The sequence below is a fragment of the Podarcis liolepis genome (assembly GCF_965112155.1).
Source record: "Podarcis liolepis genome assembly, chromosome: 3".
Classification (NCBI taxonomy): Eukaryota; Metazoa; Chordata; class Lepidosauria; order Squamata; family Lacertidae; genus Podarcis; species Podarcis liolepis.
In genome coordinates this window covers 109,407,066-109,419,833 of record NC_139557.1, presented here as the reverse complement: position 1 = coordinate 109,419,833, position 12,768 = coordinate 109,407,066, and the positions used below count along the sequence as shown (strand labels likewise).

Sequence of the window (12,768 nt, the reverse complement as noted above, 5' to 3'; positions counted from 1 at the left end):
GAGAAGTTAACGTGACGCCTTTGTAAGCAGGAGCCAAACACCATCACATTCTGATGGGTTATCAAATTGATTTCACTGCAGTTCAGATTCATCCGATACTTCAAATTCAAACACTGAGTTATTTTTATGAGAATTATTCTGTTCTATTACATCGTTCTGTGGATGGTAAATTGCCTTTTTTTTCCTCTTTTTTTTCCTGGCCAAGATCATGAAAGAGAGTTTTTCTACTCATCTGTCACCGGAGAATACACCCAAACGTACTTTCACTTACAGGAATGATTGACCCATAATAACATCTTTGCTTGGCGAAAACAGAATTGACTAAATCAATTCTTTTTCTTGCTTTCTTTTTCCAACCGCCCTCTTCTTCTTCTTTTCTACCAGCACAACAAATGGGGTTTTTTTATTAAATTGCCCGACAGGCTGATTTAAGGCTTGTTGTTCCCGAATCAGTATTCAGGTGACAATTAACAATGCCAAGTAGTTTATATTCAAAAAGAAGAATCCAGAGCCAGCATTTGCATAGAACATTGAGTTGCAAGGTGGTGCCACTCAAGCTAACAATGGAATTGGAACTCGGGACAATGTGGGGTACTAGCCAGGTATCCACCCTGTCTTCTCCTATCCATCTCTAACCAACATAAGGTGCTTCAGAGAGGTTGGGCGGGCAAACAAGAAGACCGGTTCACACCAAGGTGGAGAACCTGTGGCCCTCAAGATGTTGTTGGACTACAACTCCCATCATCCCTGATGATCAGTCCTGCTGGTTGGGGGTGAAGGGGAGTCCAACTGTATCTCAAGGGCTGCCGTCTCCCCAACCCCTGCTTTGTTGGCACCTCCAAATCTACATGCTGATTGAGGTGGGCCACTTCTGCCTGCCAAATGGTAGAACCGGCCCTTTCTATACTTGGACCTGAGATTGGTTCCCTTACCTGGCCCAAATTTAGCTGTGCAGTCTGCCCATGAAAAGGAACAAGTTCTATCCCTGGGGCTTTCCAAAGAGCATGCAAATGCACAACAATTCGATGCCCAAGATGAAAGCTTCATCTCCAGCATCCAGTTGGACCGGTTAAAGGAAACATTTTTGACCTAATGTCATTCATTTTGTCTTGGGCTTACAAAGCAGCCACTTTACCAGCTTTACCAGTATGTCTGCCCTCGTCCCTTTGCAATGAATGGTGGTCATATTCAGATTCTCACCACCCACTTTCATACTGACCTAATGGTCAATTTTCTGCAATGAGCAGAAGCTCTCAAGTTTTTATCCTCTCCAGGCGCCTTCAGCTACAGCCTCTGTCAGGGAATCATCACTCCTTGCTCCACCCATTTTGTGCCATCATCCAACACTCATTCATTTTTGGGGTACCTTCTCTCCTTCGGACCACTCATGCACAGTGAAGACAGTCCTTGACCAAATGGCAATCCACTTGAATTCTCTACATGGATGGCACTTTTCCTCATACACTGGTTTGTTTCCATGTATTGTGGCCTTGCAGCTGTGAAGCTTCATCTGGACACACACACACCCCTCTAGTGTCAATATCTCATTGTGCTAATGCTGCAAGAACTGTATTTTGCGGGCAGGGAAGCCAAATAGATTGCCTGTTGTCTCCTCCTTGTCAGCTCTCGTTGCTATTTTCTTGCAGAAAGCAATCATATCTGTTCAGCATGGCTTCCCTCCTGGAAAACTGGGCTTGGTACTAGTAACCTTGACATCCCTATCCCTTTATATGAATTTCCTCCCCACCCCACCCCCCAAAAAGAAAGAAAGCTAAAAGCCAGCTATTACCTGCAGGCTGCCTGTCTACAGGCTAACATGGGATGCTCATGAACATTCTAACTGCCCAGGACAAATGCAGCAAATGTGTCAGCTTTGGTAGAACTTTGGCAAACAGTGTGATTTCTAAGAAGGAAGTGAAAGGCCCCTTTGGGTGAGGCAGAAAATTCACGCAGGATCTAAAGACAAAACAGGTTGGGTGCTGACGGCAAAGAAGGAACCAATGGGCAAAGGAGCTTTGGAGATGGGTGCCCTGAGGACCAGTGAGAACAATGTGATCCTCAGTGGGGTACAGGTTGAAGTTAGGGCAGGCAACAGAGAATGGGGCACGTGTACCTTTAACATGTTACCAGCAGAGTTACTCTGGCATGGTCATGGGTGAACCTGCTGAAATTCCATCTACCCACAAAATTGTTGAAAGATTAAGGAGCCCTATCTGTCTTTGTGTCCATTGAACCGACTGCCAGGCATTGGCCCAGTTCCAAGACAGGTTGTAGCTGCGGCTCAATCGCAAAAGACAAGAATCAGACATGATCAGAATCAGTTGGAAATCAGGAACCACAACAGGCAGAGTCTGTAAGGACTCACTGCACCGACTGAGAAAGTGGCTTGGATATAAGGCCTTTCTAGAGTCTGGTGTGTCCTGATTGACTCCCTTCAGGCTAAATATGCAGCTCAAGGGCACCTTTTCCCTTAAGGCAAGGTGTTCCCCAGGCCCACTCTCATTAGGCCACACCCCTTTCATGCCCTTCTTCGAACCCTCCTTGAATGCTTTTGCCTAGTTGGGAAGGTATCCTTGAAAAGCCTCTTGCCTGGCTGGCTGGAGCGGTGTGTTCAGAAACCACTCCCATCCTAAGGACTAGCCAGCCTGGTCTTCTGATGATCCAGAGTTCTGGTAGTGCAAATAGCTAGCTGCTGAAGACCATAGCTGAGAGCTTTTCTCGATGTCTTCAAGTATCTGTACAAGTCTTTAGCTGCAGGTTTCTAGTATTTTAACACAAGGATCAGAGCGTATAGATGAGGAACTATGTATTGAGCCCAGGAGAGTTTACCTACAAATAGGGGTGTTGGAGAACTCCAACAGAAATGGGAACAGAAATTGCCGATGTTTGCTTATTCCCATGTCTGAAACGGAAATCAATTCAGTGAGTATAACCAGTATTCCCTGTTGTTTTTGGCTTTTGGCCCACAAGCAATACGTTATTGATTACATTTCTTGTCCCGTTTGCATTGTGTTCCCTTTACATTGATATGAATGGGGTAGAATTGATGCCCTAAGTTAGGTAATGTCACCACAGGGAACAGCAAGACAAGTAACCTGGGTTTTGGCAAAAGATGAACTGCAGCAGAACGGAAACACTGCTACAAGTGACAGGGCAAAATAAAAAATAATGCCTTCTGATGTCCCTACTTACAAGTAAGACCCACGTCTTTGGTAGGGCTTACTTTCAAGCAAGCTTGCACAAGATCATATTATCAGTTCTTATTTTTTAGTGTTTCTTGCTAGTTTATTTTACGTTGCTAATGAAGGAGATTCTCAAAATGTCTCCATGTAAGTAGTGAATTGGTTTGTTTGGAATTATGAAGCAATCACATTTCTTCTTAAAGGGATATTTCAGAGACCAAGATCAGCCAACTGCCCAGCATTGGACTGGAGAAAATTAACAAGCTGATAGCAAGATCTGCGTACAACTTAAAGAAGCTACCTCCTTTGGATAAGTTCCGCTCCTTGATCGAGGCAAACCTCACCTACCCAAGCCACTGCTGTGCATTTGCAAACTGGACGAAACAAAAGTGAGTGGCCCCAATTCTTTGCATTTAAGAGCCTGAATTTATCTGTAAGTGTCTGAGTCTGTCTTGAGTTAGATGGTGTTTGTCACGTGCCAATTCTCTGTCCTGCTATGCCAGAGAGACTGGTGCAGTACCTTTAAAGTTTCTCAAGCACTTTCAAAAACACGCAGGCTCACAGACTTCCCAGCTCTCATGCTTTGAGCAGGAGATACCAATGGTCAAGTATGGTCTATTGGTAAAACCTATTGGTTTCGCAACTTTCTGACTAGTTGCAGGACCTTAGCCAGACCTAGCAAAGTCAACGCAGAATCCACGGAAGACTTGGCGACTTGGCTGCAGACAGGATAGACGAAGCAGGAACCAGGAACTTGTAGTTAGGTGTTTATTATATACAGTGGACTATTTACAGGAACAGAACACGGATCTTTTGCTAGCGCTCTCTCTCACAACTCTCAACACCTACACTGACATAGAACTCTGAACCTCTGAACACTGAACTAACAGTTAGTAGGCCATTAATTATCACTCCTTTGAGAGAGCTTGACCAATCAGGGAGCGGTCTCCATGTCTCTGTTATCACCAGGCAGACTTACTCCTTCAGATTGCCTTCTGGCTGTCTGCCAAACCTTAATTGACTCTGTGTGAGTAGCTGCATGTACACAGTTTCCCAACATGGTCACCTTTCCAGATGTAAGGAAGACTACCCATTAGACCAGAAATTGGGAACCCTCCATATATTTGTTGGACTCCAGCTCCTATCAGCCCCAGCCAGCATAGCCAGTGGTCAAGGATGATGGGAGCTGTAGCCCAGCAAGGTATGTTGGGCCGCAGTTTCCCACTCCTGTTTTAAAGGATTCACCAATGAGAGTGGGATTTCAACAGCATGGAGGGTTGCTAGTTAGCCACCGGTGCAAGACAACTCCTCTTCCTTCTTGCTAAGGCCTTTTTCTTATAAGGCAGAGGAGGCTGGAGAGGGCCCAAGAGCTTTCACACACCACTTAAAAATTGCAGAATCATAAAATCATGGAATCATAGAGTTGGAAGGGAACTGCAAGGCAGGAATCTCAGCTAAAGCAGCCATGACAGATGGCCATCCAATCTCTGCTTGAAAACCTCCAAGGAAGGCGAGTCCATCACCTCTCATGGGAGTCTGTTTCATTGTTGAATAGCTCTTACTGTCAGAAAGTTCTTCCTGATGTTGAGTCGGAAACTCTTTTCTTGTAACTTGAAGCCATTGGTTCAAGCCCTACCCTCCAGAGCAGGAGAAAACAAGCTTGTTCCCTCTTCCATGGGATAGCCATTGAGATATTTGAATGTGGCTATCATAAATCAGATATCCTTCAAAAACCACACTCGTTTCTGCAGTGCAGCTCTCCAGGAAAGTACAAAAAGTACGTTTGCTATGTAAAGCTTGCATAAATCTGCATAGATTTGGTGGAAATAATGTATACAGGGCCGTAGCTAGGTGGTGGTGAAGTGGGGCCCTGCCAGGGGCACAGGCGAGGAGGGGGCGCAAAAATCAGCTAAAAACATGTACATAAATATGTCTGTAAATAAAAATATCAATTATTGCCTCATAAGAAAAGGTTTTTAATAGAGGGTGAATTGAATGGGGGGAGGGGGGAGGTTGGAGGAGAGGTGGAAAGGAGAGCTAATTTGTCTGCGGCTAGGGGGCTTAATCTGGACGGTTCTGCCAGGGGCGCAAGATCACCTCGCTACGGCTCTGAATGTATACAGTTGCATTATAGCAGCATACAAAAATGTGTATATTAGGAGAAATTTGTGCCAAAACGCTGACAAATTGTCATGGGACATTAAAAAACAAAACCTGTACAAACTGGTGTGGGAATGTAGAGTACTGAGCCTAAGACTAGGAAAATGAGAATCTGAGATAAACCAAAATTGACATATTCATCCATCCCTGCTCGCTACCAGACAGACTCTTGCCTGCTCAGGCGAGAGCCCAAGGAAGTTGTTAGGCCATTTTGAATCCAGCCAACAGAAGCGAGAGAAATGTTTCCTTTTTTGCAGCTTGCCAAAAAGAAGCAGGCTTTGGGTGGTGCATTCAGGTACACATTGTTTGCCTCGGGGGGGGGGGGATACTGATGTTATTCAGTCTATCTGAATGCCTGCTTGGTCCTCCCATGTAGAATAGGTTTGTAAATGACAGACACTGGCAAATTAGAAACCATCCTCAAGTCTGCAAGACTTGCCTTCACAAAAGAACTGACTGCATAAAAGGCTGCTTCCGGAGGCTCTCTATCAGTTTGGCAGATGGGAAGAGGACCATAGACATTTGGGCAGCCATAGGACAGGATAGGAGTGGGCGCGATGAAATTGATACACCCACAGCGTGCATTTGCGTCCCTGATTTTCGAAAAGATTCATTAGCAAGACCCCCGTGGAGCTTTACCAATGCTAATCACAGGGCCTCCTCAGCCTCTTAAATCAACCTTCCCTACAAATGATTTGCCACCAGTGGGGTATCGCCGGGCCTTTGAGCATCAAGGGTCCTCCTCATTTATCTCCATCTTTCTCAAGTATTCTTTGAGATTTGCACGTTGATTGATTTAATTAACCCACAAACTCTGTTGGTTTGTGTTGCCGATCATGCATTTAACTGCTTCTCCGTTCAGTGTTTCACGGCATAGGTGGGCTGGCTTCAGCTTTGCAAAATCCATTATTATTATTATTATTATTTATGAGGACCCTCCTGGTCCACCACTCATGTTCAAAATATGCAGACCAAGAGTGCATATGCTCAGGATGTCCTGGCGCTTAAGGCACAACCAATCTGCTTTAAGTGATCCTGAGTATGTACTCCTCACTTAAGAAGTACTTGACAGCACAATGCTGTGCATGACTATTCAGAAGTAAGCCCAACTGAGTCCAATGCGACTTGCTCCCAGGTAAGTGTGTAAGATTGCAGCTTTGGAAATGTCTTTGCAGTTGATAAGTAATCCACGAGCAAATGGACAGTGGTTCTTTCACTTGATAAGTGTCTAGAATAGACAGACAGATAGGTAGACAGACAGAAGTGTGTGTACAGTTCTTTCCCCCAAGAAAAATAGGTGCCGGGACTCACCGTGAAGTTGTTACAATACGTCACCAGGCACCTTGGGGCAGCCCTGAACAGATGCTGGTTTGACAACAGACATGTTCGCTACCTGCAAAGGTTCTAAGAACTACAGCAAGCTGTCTCCCTAGCTGATTTGGGGGTCTCCCCTGTTTCTGGTGCAGGTCAAATAAATGCACCTCCGCCTCCCTTGTTCCCTTAGATTCAGGTGGATGGTTAGGGCAGCTCAGAAGGGCTCTTCCACAAACACATACATGTGCCATGGTAGAGGCCTGGCTGGAAAGCTTGGAGGCAGATAGAAGACAAGGAAATATGAATTGGCCCCGTAGCTTGATCAAGCACAGCTAAGAGCAGCTAGGAGCTTTTTGCTCCCTGCTACTGAGATGTCACCCCAGGTGACTATTTAAGAAAATAAGGATAGAGTTCTGGGCACCACAATTTAAGAAGCTGGAGCACGTGTAAAGGAGGGCAACCAAGGTGATCAAGGGTCTGGAAACCAAGCCTTATGAGGAACAGTTAAGAAAGCTGAGTAAGCCTGGATAACAGGACACTGAGAGAGTAGATAAAAGAGTAATCTTCGAGTAATCCTCCCTTTTAGGTCAGCTTCCTTTGCGTATTGACCTTGCTATGGACTTCGGTTGGTTGCTTTGGTTGCCCAAGGGGCCTGGTAGGACTTTTTTATCCATTTGGCAAATTGGCACCAGTCTCTTGATTTCTTCCCCTACCTCGTAGCAACTCGTCACAACTTTCTGGTATTGGCAATCAGGCATTGGAATAGGTGTGCTGTGTTGGAGGATTGGGTATGGGCCATCATTGGCCCCTCCTCTTTTGGGCATTCCGTTAAAGGTATCCGGCGGTCATGGATCCTGTCCGATGCCCTGCTGGTGGCTAGAGCCATAGCACGACCCCCGGTGACATCAGGGGGGAGCTTCCAGTTGTATTTGCATCAACAAGCTCCTCCTACTGGTTGTTAACCCTGAAATGACTCCCTGCTGAGCGGGGTGGAGTCATGTGTTGCTGTTTTTATCCAATGTCTAATCCAATACTACCCACATGCTGTAACCTATAAAGTTGTGGCCTTATTTTGCCCATTAGCCTAAAATAATGTGTCTTTGTGTCTTATTATAATCCTATGCGAGTGGCGGGTCCTCAAGCTGTTCAACAGTGAAATGGACTCCCTTGGAAGGTGTTGATCTGCCCTTCGTTAGAGGTTTTTAAGCAGAGGTTGGCTGCCCGTCTGTCATGAATGCTTTAGTTGAGATTCCTGCATTGCAGGTGTTAAGTTGTGGGTGAACATATCAGACGACACAGCGATTCTTCAAACAGCTCTTGTTTATTCACAAGCCAGGACAGAACTGAACTGAAGGGTTCAGTCAGCCTGCTTATATAGAGCTCCAGGACAACGTTACTGTAACCACTTTCTAAAACTATCCAATCACGGAACGTCACTTTCGATCCCTTATTTGCATAACTATCTACAGTATCCCCCAGGGTGAGAACTTCAGTACATAACAGCAGGGGGTTGAATTAGGTGGCCCCTGGGGCCCCTTCCCACTCAACAATTCTTTGATTCTACCCTCTTCTCATGGCAGCCATGGGTGACCCACAAGCGGGATCTGAATGCAACAGCGCTCTGCCCTCCTGTGGCTTCCAGCAACTGGTATTCAGAACCACTGCTGCCTCTGACTGTGGAGGTCGAACGTATAACACAGATCCATGCCCCAGTCTCCCAAGTTGGCCAAAGGTGATAAATAATGCACATCATATTGCTAGAAATATCCTGAGTATTTGCTCTGCGTTTATTTCAAGACCGAGACGATTCTCCTGGGAATTTTTGTGGAGGCATGCGAGGGAGATATAACAAGAGTGAACAGGAGAGAGAAAGGCTGGTGGAATCAGAATAGGATTGCACGAAACCTCGTTAAGGTGCTGCCCTCTCAGGACTCTCCATTTGCCAATGTAAAAGATTTCCACCTCAAGCAATGCTTTCTTCCTCAACGTTCAGAAAGAGAAAGACTTTCTTCTCGCCAACAACCTCTCTCCCACACAGAGGGGAGTGTGGGCTGGGTGGCTGTTTTATCTCTCCACACACACACACACACACACACACACACACACAAACACCACTCCACTTGGCATAGAAATGCAATGTCAGTTTCCAAACCTCCTCTGCAGTCAGTCATCCAGAGAGTTGCTGTTGTTTCCTCCTAAGCTTTGATCAAAGAAATCAAAGAAAGGTGATGATTCTTTCATGGGATTGCATTCGGCGGCAGAGACTTCAAGTCAGCTTTTGTGTTCAAGATAGGCTTCCCTCCCACACACACACGAGGAAGACGAGAGGTGAAGCTGGGGCTGTTTAGGGATTGGGGAGGTGGGGGAGAGAGAATTTGGTTCGTTTCGCATTTGAAGGGGAGCCTACTTTATTCATACTTCCTGAAATAATATGCGAACCGAAACATAGCTGAAATTGAGACTTCTCTGAATTTTGCAGAGCAGTTCTGCTGCTAGGCATTGTGGGTGTTGAGGAAGGCCGCTCCCCCCTGCAAGCCAGTTCCTAGGGGGTGGGGCCCACACTCACCACCACTGCTTTAAGAGGCTGCAGCGAGGCCTCAGGACACTGATGCTGCTGCTGCTGCTACTGCTGCAGCAAATGTCGAAAATGGTTTTACATATTTTTAAACGTTTTTAAAGCATTTTTACTTTGTTGCACTGTGAACGATGGTTTCTATTTATATATTTTTATTTTTATTTTGTTATTTTGTTTGGGGTGGGACAAATGTTGAGTTGTGGTGCGGATTAGTTTTATTTTAGTATAATTGTTTTTGGCTTTGTTTTTCCTTTTACTGTTTTGTTAGGCTGTTGTATGGTTTGTATTTTGCTTTTTAATGTTTGGTGCTGTATTGTTTTTAATATTCGGTTGGAAGCCTTCCAGAGTGGCTGGGGAAACCCAGATGGGCGGGGTATAAATAATAAATTATTATTATTATTATATTTTTATTAGGCAATGCATGCATAAATGCCTATATTGGGGGTGGGGCTGTTAAACTGTCCATATAAGTGCATACGTTAAATTTTTTTAAAGCACAAAAGATATATAAAATAACTTACATTATATTGGGGAAAATTGCTTTGCAAAAATGTATGCATTGTGCAAAATTACACATGACCATGTGTATAATTAGTGGGAATGGACAAAGTCTTGTGGGAGGAGCTTCCCATATGTAGGGGTACCATTGGTGAGAAAGCCCTCTGCCTTGTAGGTTATCTCTGTGCTGCCAATGGACAATGAACATGGATAGGGCAGATGATCTTAAAGAAGTTGAGATGGGAGTAGGTCCCCTTCATATATTTGAACCCCAAGCCATTTAGGATTCTAAACGTAAGTATCTGCACTTTGAACTGGACCCAGAAGTTTAGATATAAAGTCCTGTGTAATTTGTCATTAAAAAGAGAACTGCAAAGGGTTGTGCCACAGTTAACAAGGAAAAATGCAATAGTTTGCATGTGTGTGTGTGTGTGTGTGTGTGTGTGTGTGTGTGTACCTGCGCATGCGCAATTCTTTCTTTCTTGCTGCATTTTCGAGGTTTGTGACCATATTCTTTTTCTTCCCTTCCAGTTCTTTTTTCCACCCCATATGCAATAAGTTATCTCTTCTGCTAGATATCGACGGGACAGATTTTGACCTGGACGACGAGCACGATTACTACCAAAGCCTGTGCAAGGAAGAGGTTGAAGTCATTTGCTTCCCTGAGCCAGATGCCTTCAACCCCTGTGAAGACATCATGGGCTACAACGTCCTCCGGGTTCTCATATGGTTCATCAGCATCCTCGCCGTCATGGGGAACCTGGTTGTGTTCCTGATCATAGTCAACAGCCAGTCCAAGCTCACTGTCCCTCGGTTCCTCATGTGCAACCTTGCGTTTGCAGACCTCTGCACCGGCATCTATCTGTTGCTGATCGCCGTCAAAGACATACAGACCAAAAGCCAGTATTACAACTATGCCATCGACTGGCAAACGGGTGCGGGTTGCAAGGCAGCCGGCTTCTTCACTGTCTTTGCCAGCGAACTTTCCGTCTACACCCTGACCTTCATTACGTTGGAGCGGTGGCACACCATAACCTATGCCATGGAGCTGGAACGCAAGGTCCGCTTCCGACACGCTGTGGCCTTCATGCTTGTCGGATGGGCTTTTGCCTTCACTGTGGCCATCCTCCCCATTTTCCAAGTCAGCAGCTACATGAAAGTTAGCATCTGCCTACCCATGGATATAGAAACTCGCCTTGCCCAGGCATATATCATGTTTCTGCTGGTACTGAACATCCTGGCCTTTCTCATCATCTGCACTTGCTACATCAGCATCTACATCACCGTGAGGAACCCCAACATCATCTCATCCAACAGCGACACCAAAATTGCCAAGCGCATGGCGGTCCTGATCTTCACGGACTTCCTCTGCATGGCGCCCATCTCCTTTTTCGCCATATCGGCATCGCTCAAGTACCCTCTCATCACCGTCTCCAACTCAAAGATCCTCCTGGTTTTGTTCTACCCCATCAACTCCTGCGCCAACCCGTTCCTGTACGCCATCTTCACCAAGAATTTCCGCAAGGACTTTTTCATTTTGCTGAGCAAATTTGGCCTTTGCGAAAAGCAAGCTCAGATTTACCGAACAGAAACCTCCTCCACCGTTCCTACCTCTCATATGAAAAACGGGCACTGTACACCTGCTCCCAAAGCCAGCGAGGGGCCGGCTTATGCATTAGTCCCCCTGAATCATGTGAACTCAGAACACACGGGGGTAGGACCCGAATCAACGGCTCCGAGTTCCAAGAAGGGAGATTCTGACTAAACATACGAAAAAGCTTTCTAGGTTGCGGAGTCTCCTTCCTTGGAAGTTTTTAAGCAGAGGCTGGATGACCATCTGTCATGGATGCTTTAGCTGTGATTCCTGGCATTGCAGGAGGTTGGACTAGATGACCCTTAGGGTCCCTTCCAACTCTGCGGTTCTATGATTCTATGATCCGTGGAGTTATGCCAAGAATTATCAAAGAGGGACCCATGCTTTCCAGGAGAGACAGAGAATTACAAAAGAAGACAAAAGCTTCTGTTCTTACCATTTACATTCCAAAATGTATCAAACCTCAGTGTTCTTAGGATTAGGTGTGCCTACCTATGAATTGTGTTGCGGCTTGATTTTGCCAGGTACTCAAGCAGATTCTGCAAAACAAAAACTTGATTTTCAAACTTCTGGGGAGGTTTTGTTATTTACCACCTTTGCTGTGTGAACCCACAAACCAAAAGCTTACTTAGCACTCATCTAGACTTCCTTTTGCATTGCATTTATAGGCCCAGGTCTGGGCTTTAAAGCTCCATGTCCGAGCAGGTTTTGTTGCTGTCTGTTTGTCAGGTGCTGAGATCGGCAGAGGAGGCCCCCTTGTTAGTTCCTCTGCCCTCAGAGGTTCAAGGGGTGGCTGTCTGGGACAGGGCCTTCTCTGTGGTGTCCCCTAGGCTGTGAAACTTCCTCCTCACAAAGGCGAATCTGGCATCTTCATTGTACAGCTTCCAGCAAACACTGAAGACCTCTCAACCTCAGCTTTTGACATTTGAGGTGTATCTTTTTTAGGACCCACCTTATATTTGTGATTATAAGCTTCTTTTAAACTGTTTCAAATACTATGTTTTAATGTTTCAACTCACCCTGGGGACCTTAGGGTGAAGGATCAGGTAACCAACAAACACAACTTGGAGGGTTCACTGAGACAAACTTTGAAAACTGCTAACTTGATGGTGGAGCAATGACTGTGAATTAAGAAAACAGTTTGAAGGATGGGGGAGAATTTTAGGGGAAGGGAAGAAATTTGATTCCAATTGCATTCAGGTGAATGCGCCTAAGCTGCATGTTCTGAAACAACGCACGGACCAAAATTTGCATTTCTACACATTTTGCAGCCAAGTAATGGGTACTAAAACACACGTGCTGGAGTAAAGGGAATGAAAAAGCATATATTAGTGAAAATAATATGCTGCTTTATATTGGGGGGAATTGCGTTTTAGGCAAAAGTACAGACACGTGTGTATATTAGAAGAAATCCACATGAAAATGCTGGTGAATTTTCACGAGGA

At 45.4% G+C, this 12,768-nt stretch overlaps 1 protein-coding gene across 2 annotated transcripts in view; it reads left to right on the top strand.

The window, feature by feature from the left end:
• The window catches only part of FSHR (follicle stimulating hormone receptor), an 86,958-nt gene extending 74,908 nt beyond the window's left edge, over positions 1-12,050 (top strand). For both annotated transcript variants that reach the window (XM_083494364.1, XM_083494365.1), the window contains 2 exons: positions 3,386-3,571; positions 10,261-12,050. In XM_083494364.1, the coding sequence (XP_083350490.1) occupies positions 3,386-3,571; positions 10,261-11,494 (1,420 nt within the window). In that variant the 3' untranslated portion in view covers positions 11,495-12,050. The remainder of the gene's footprint in view (positions 1-3,385; positions 3,572-10,260) is intronic.
• Positions 12,051-12,768: the final 718 nt, after the last annotated feature.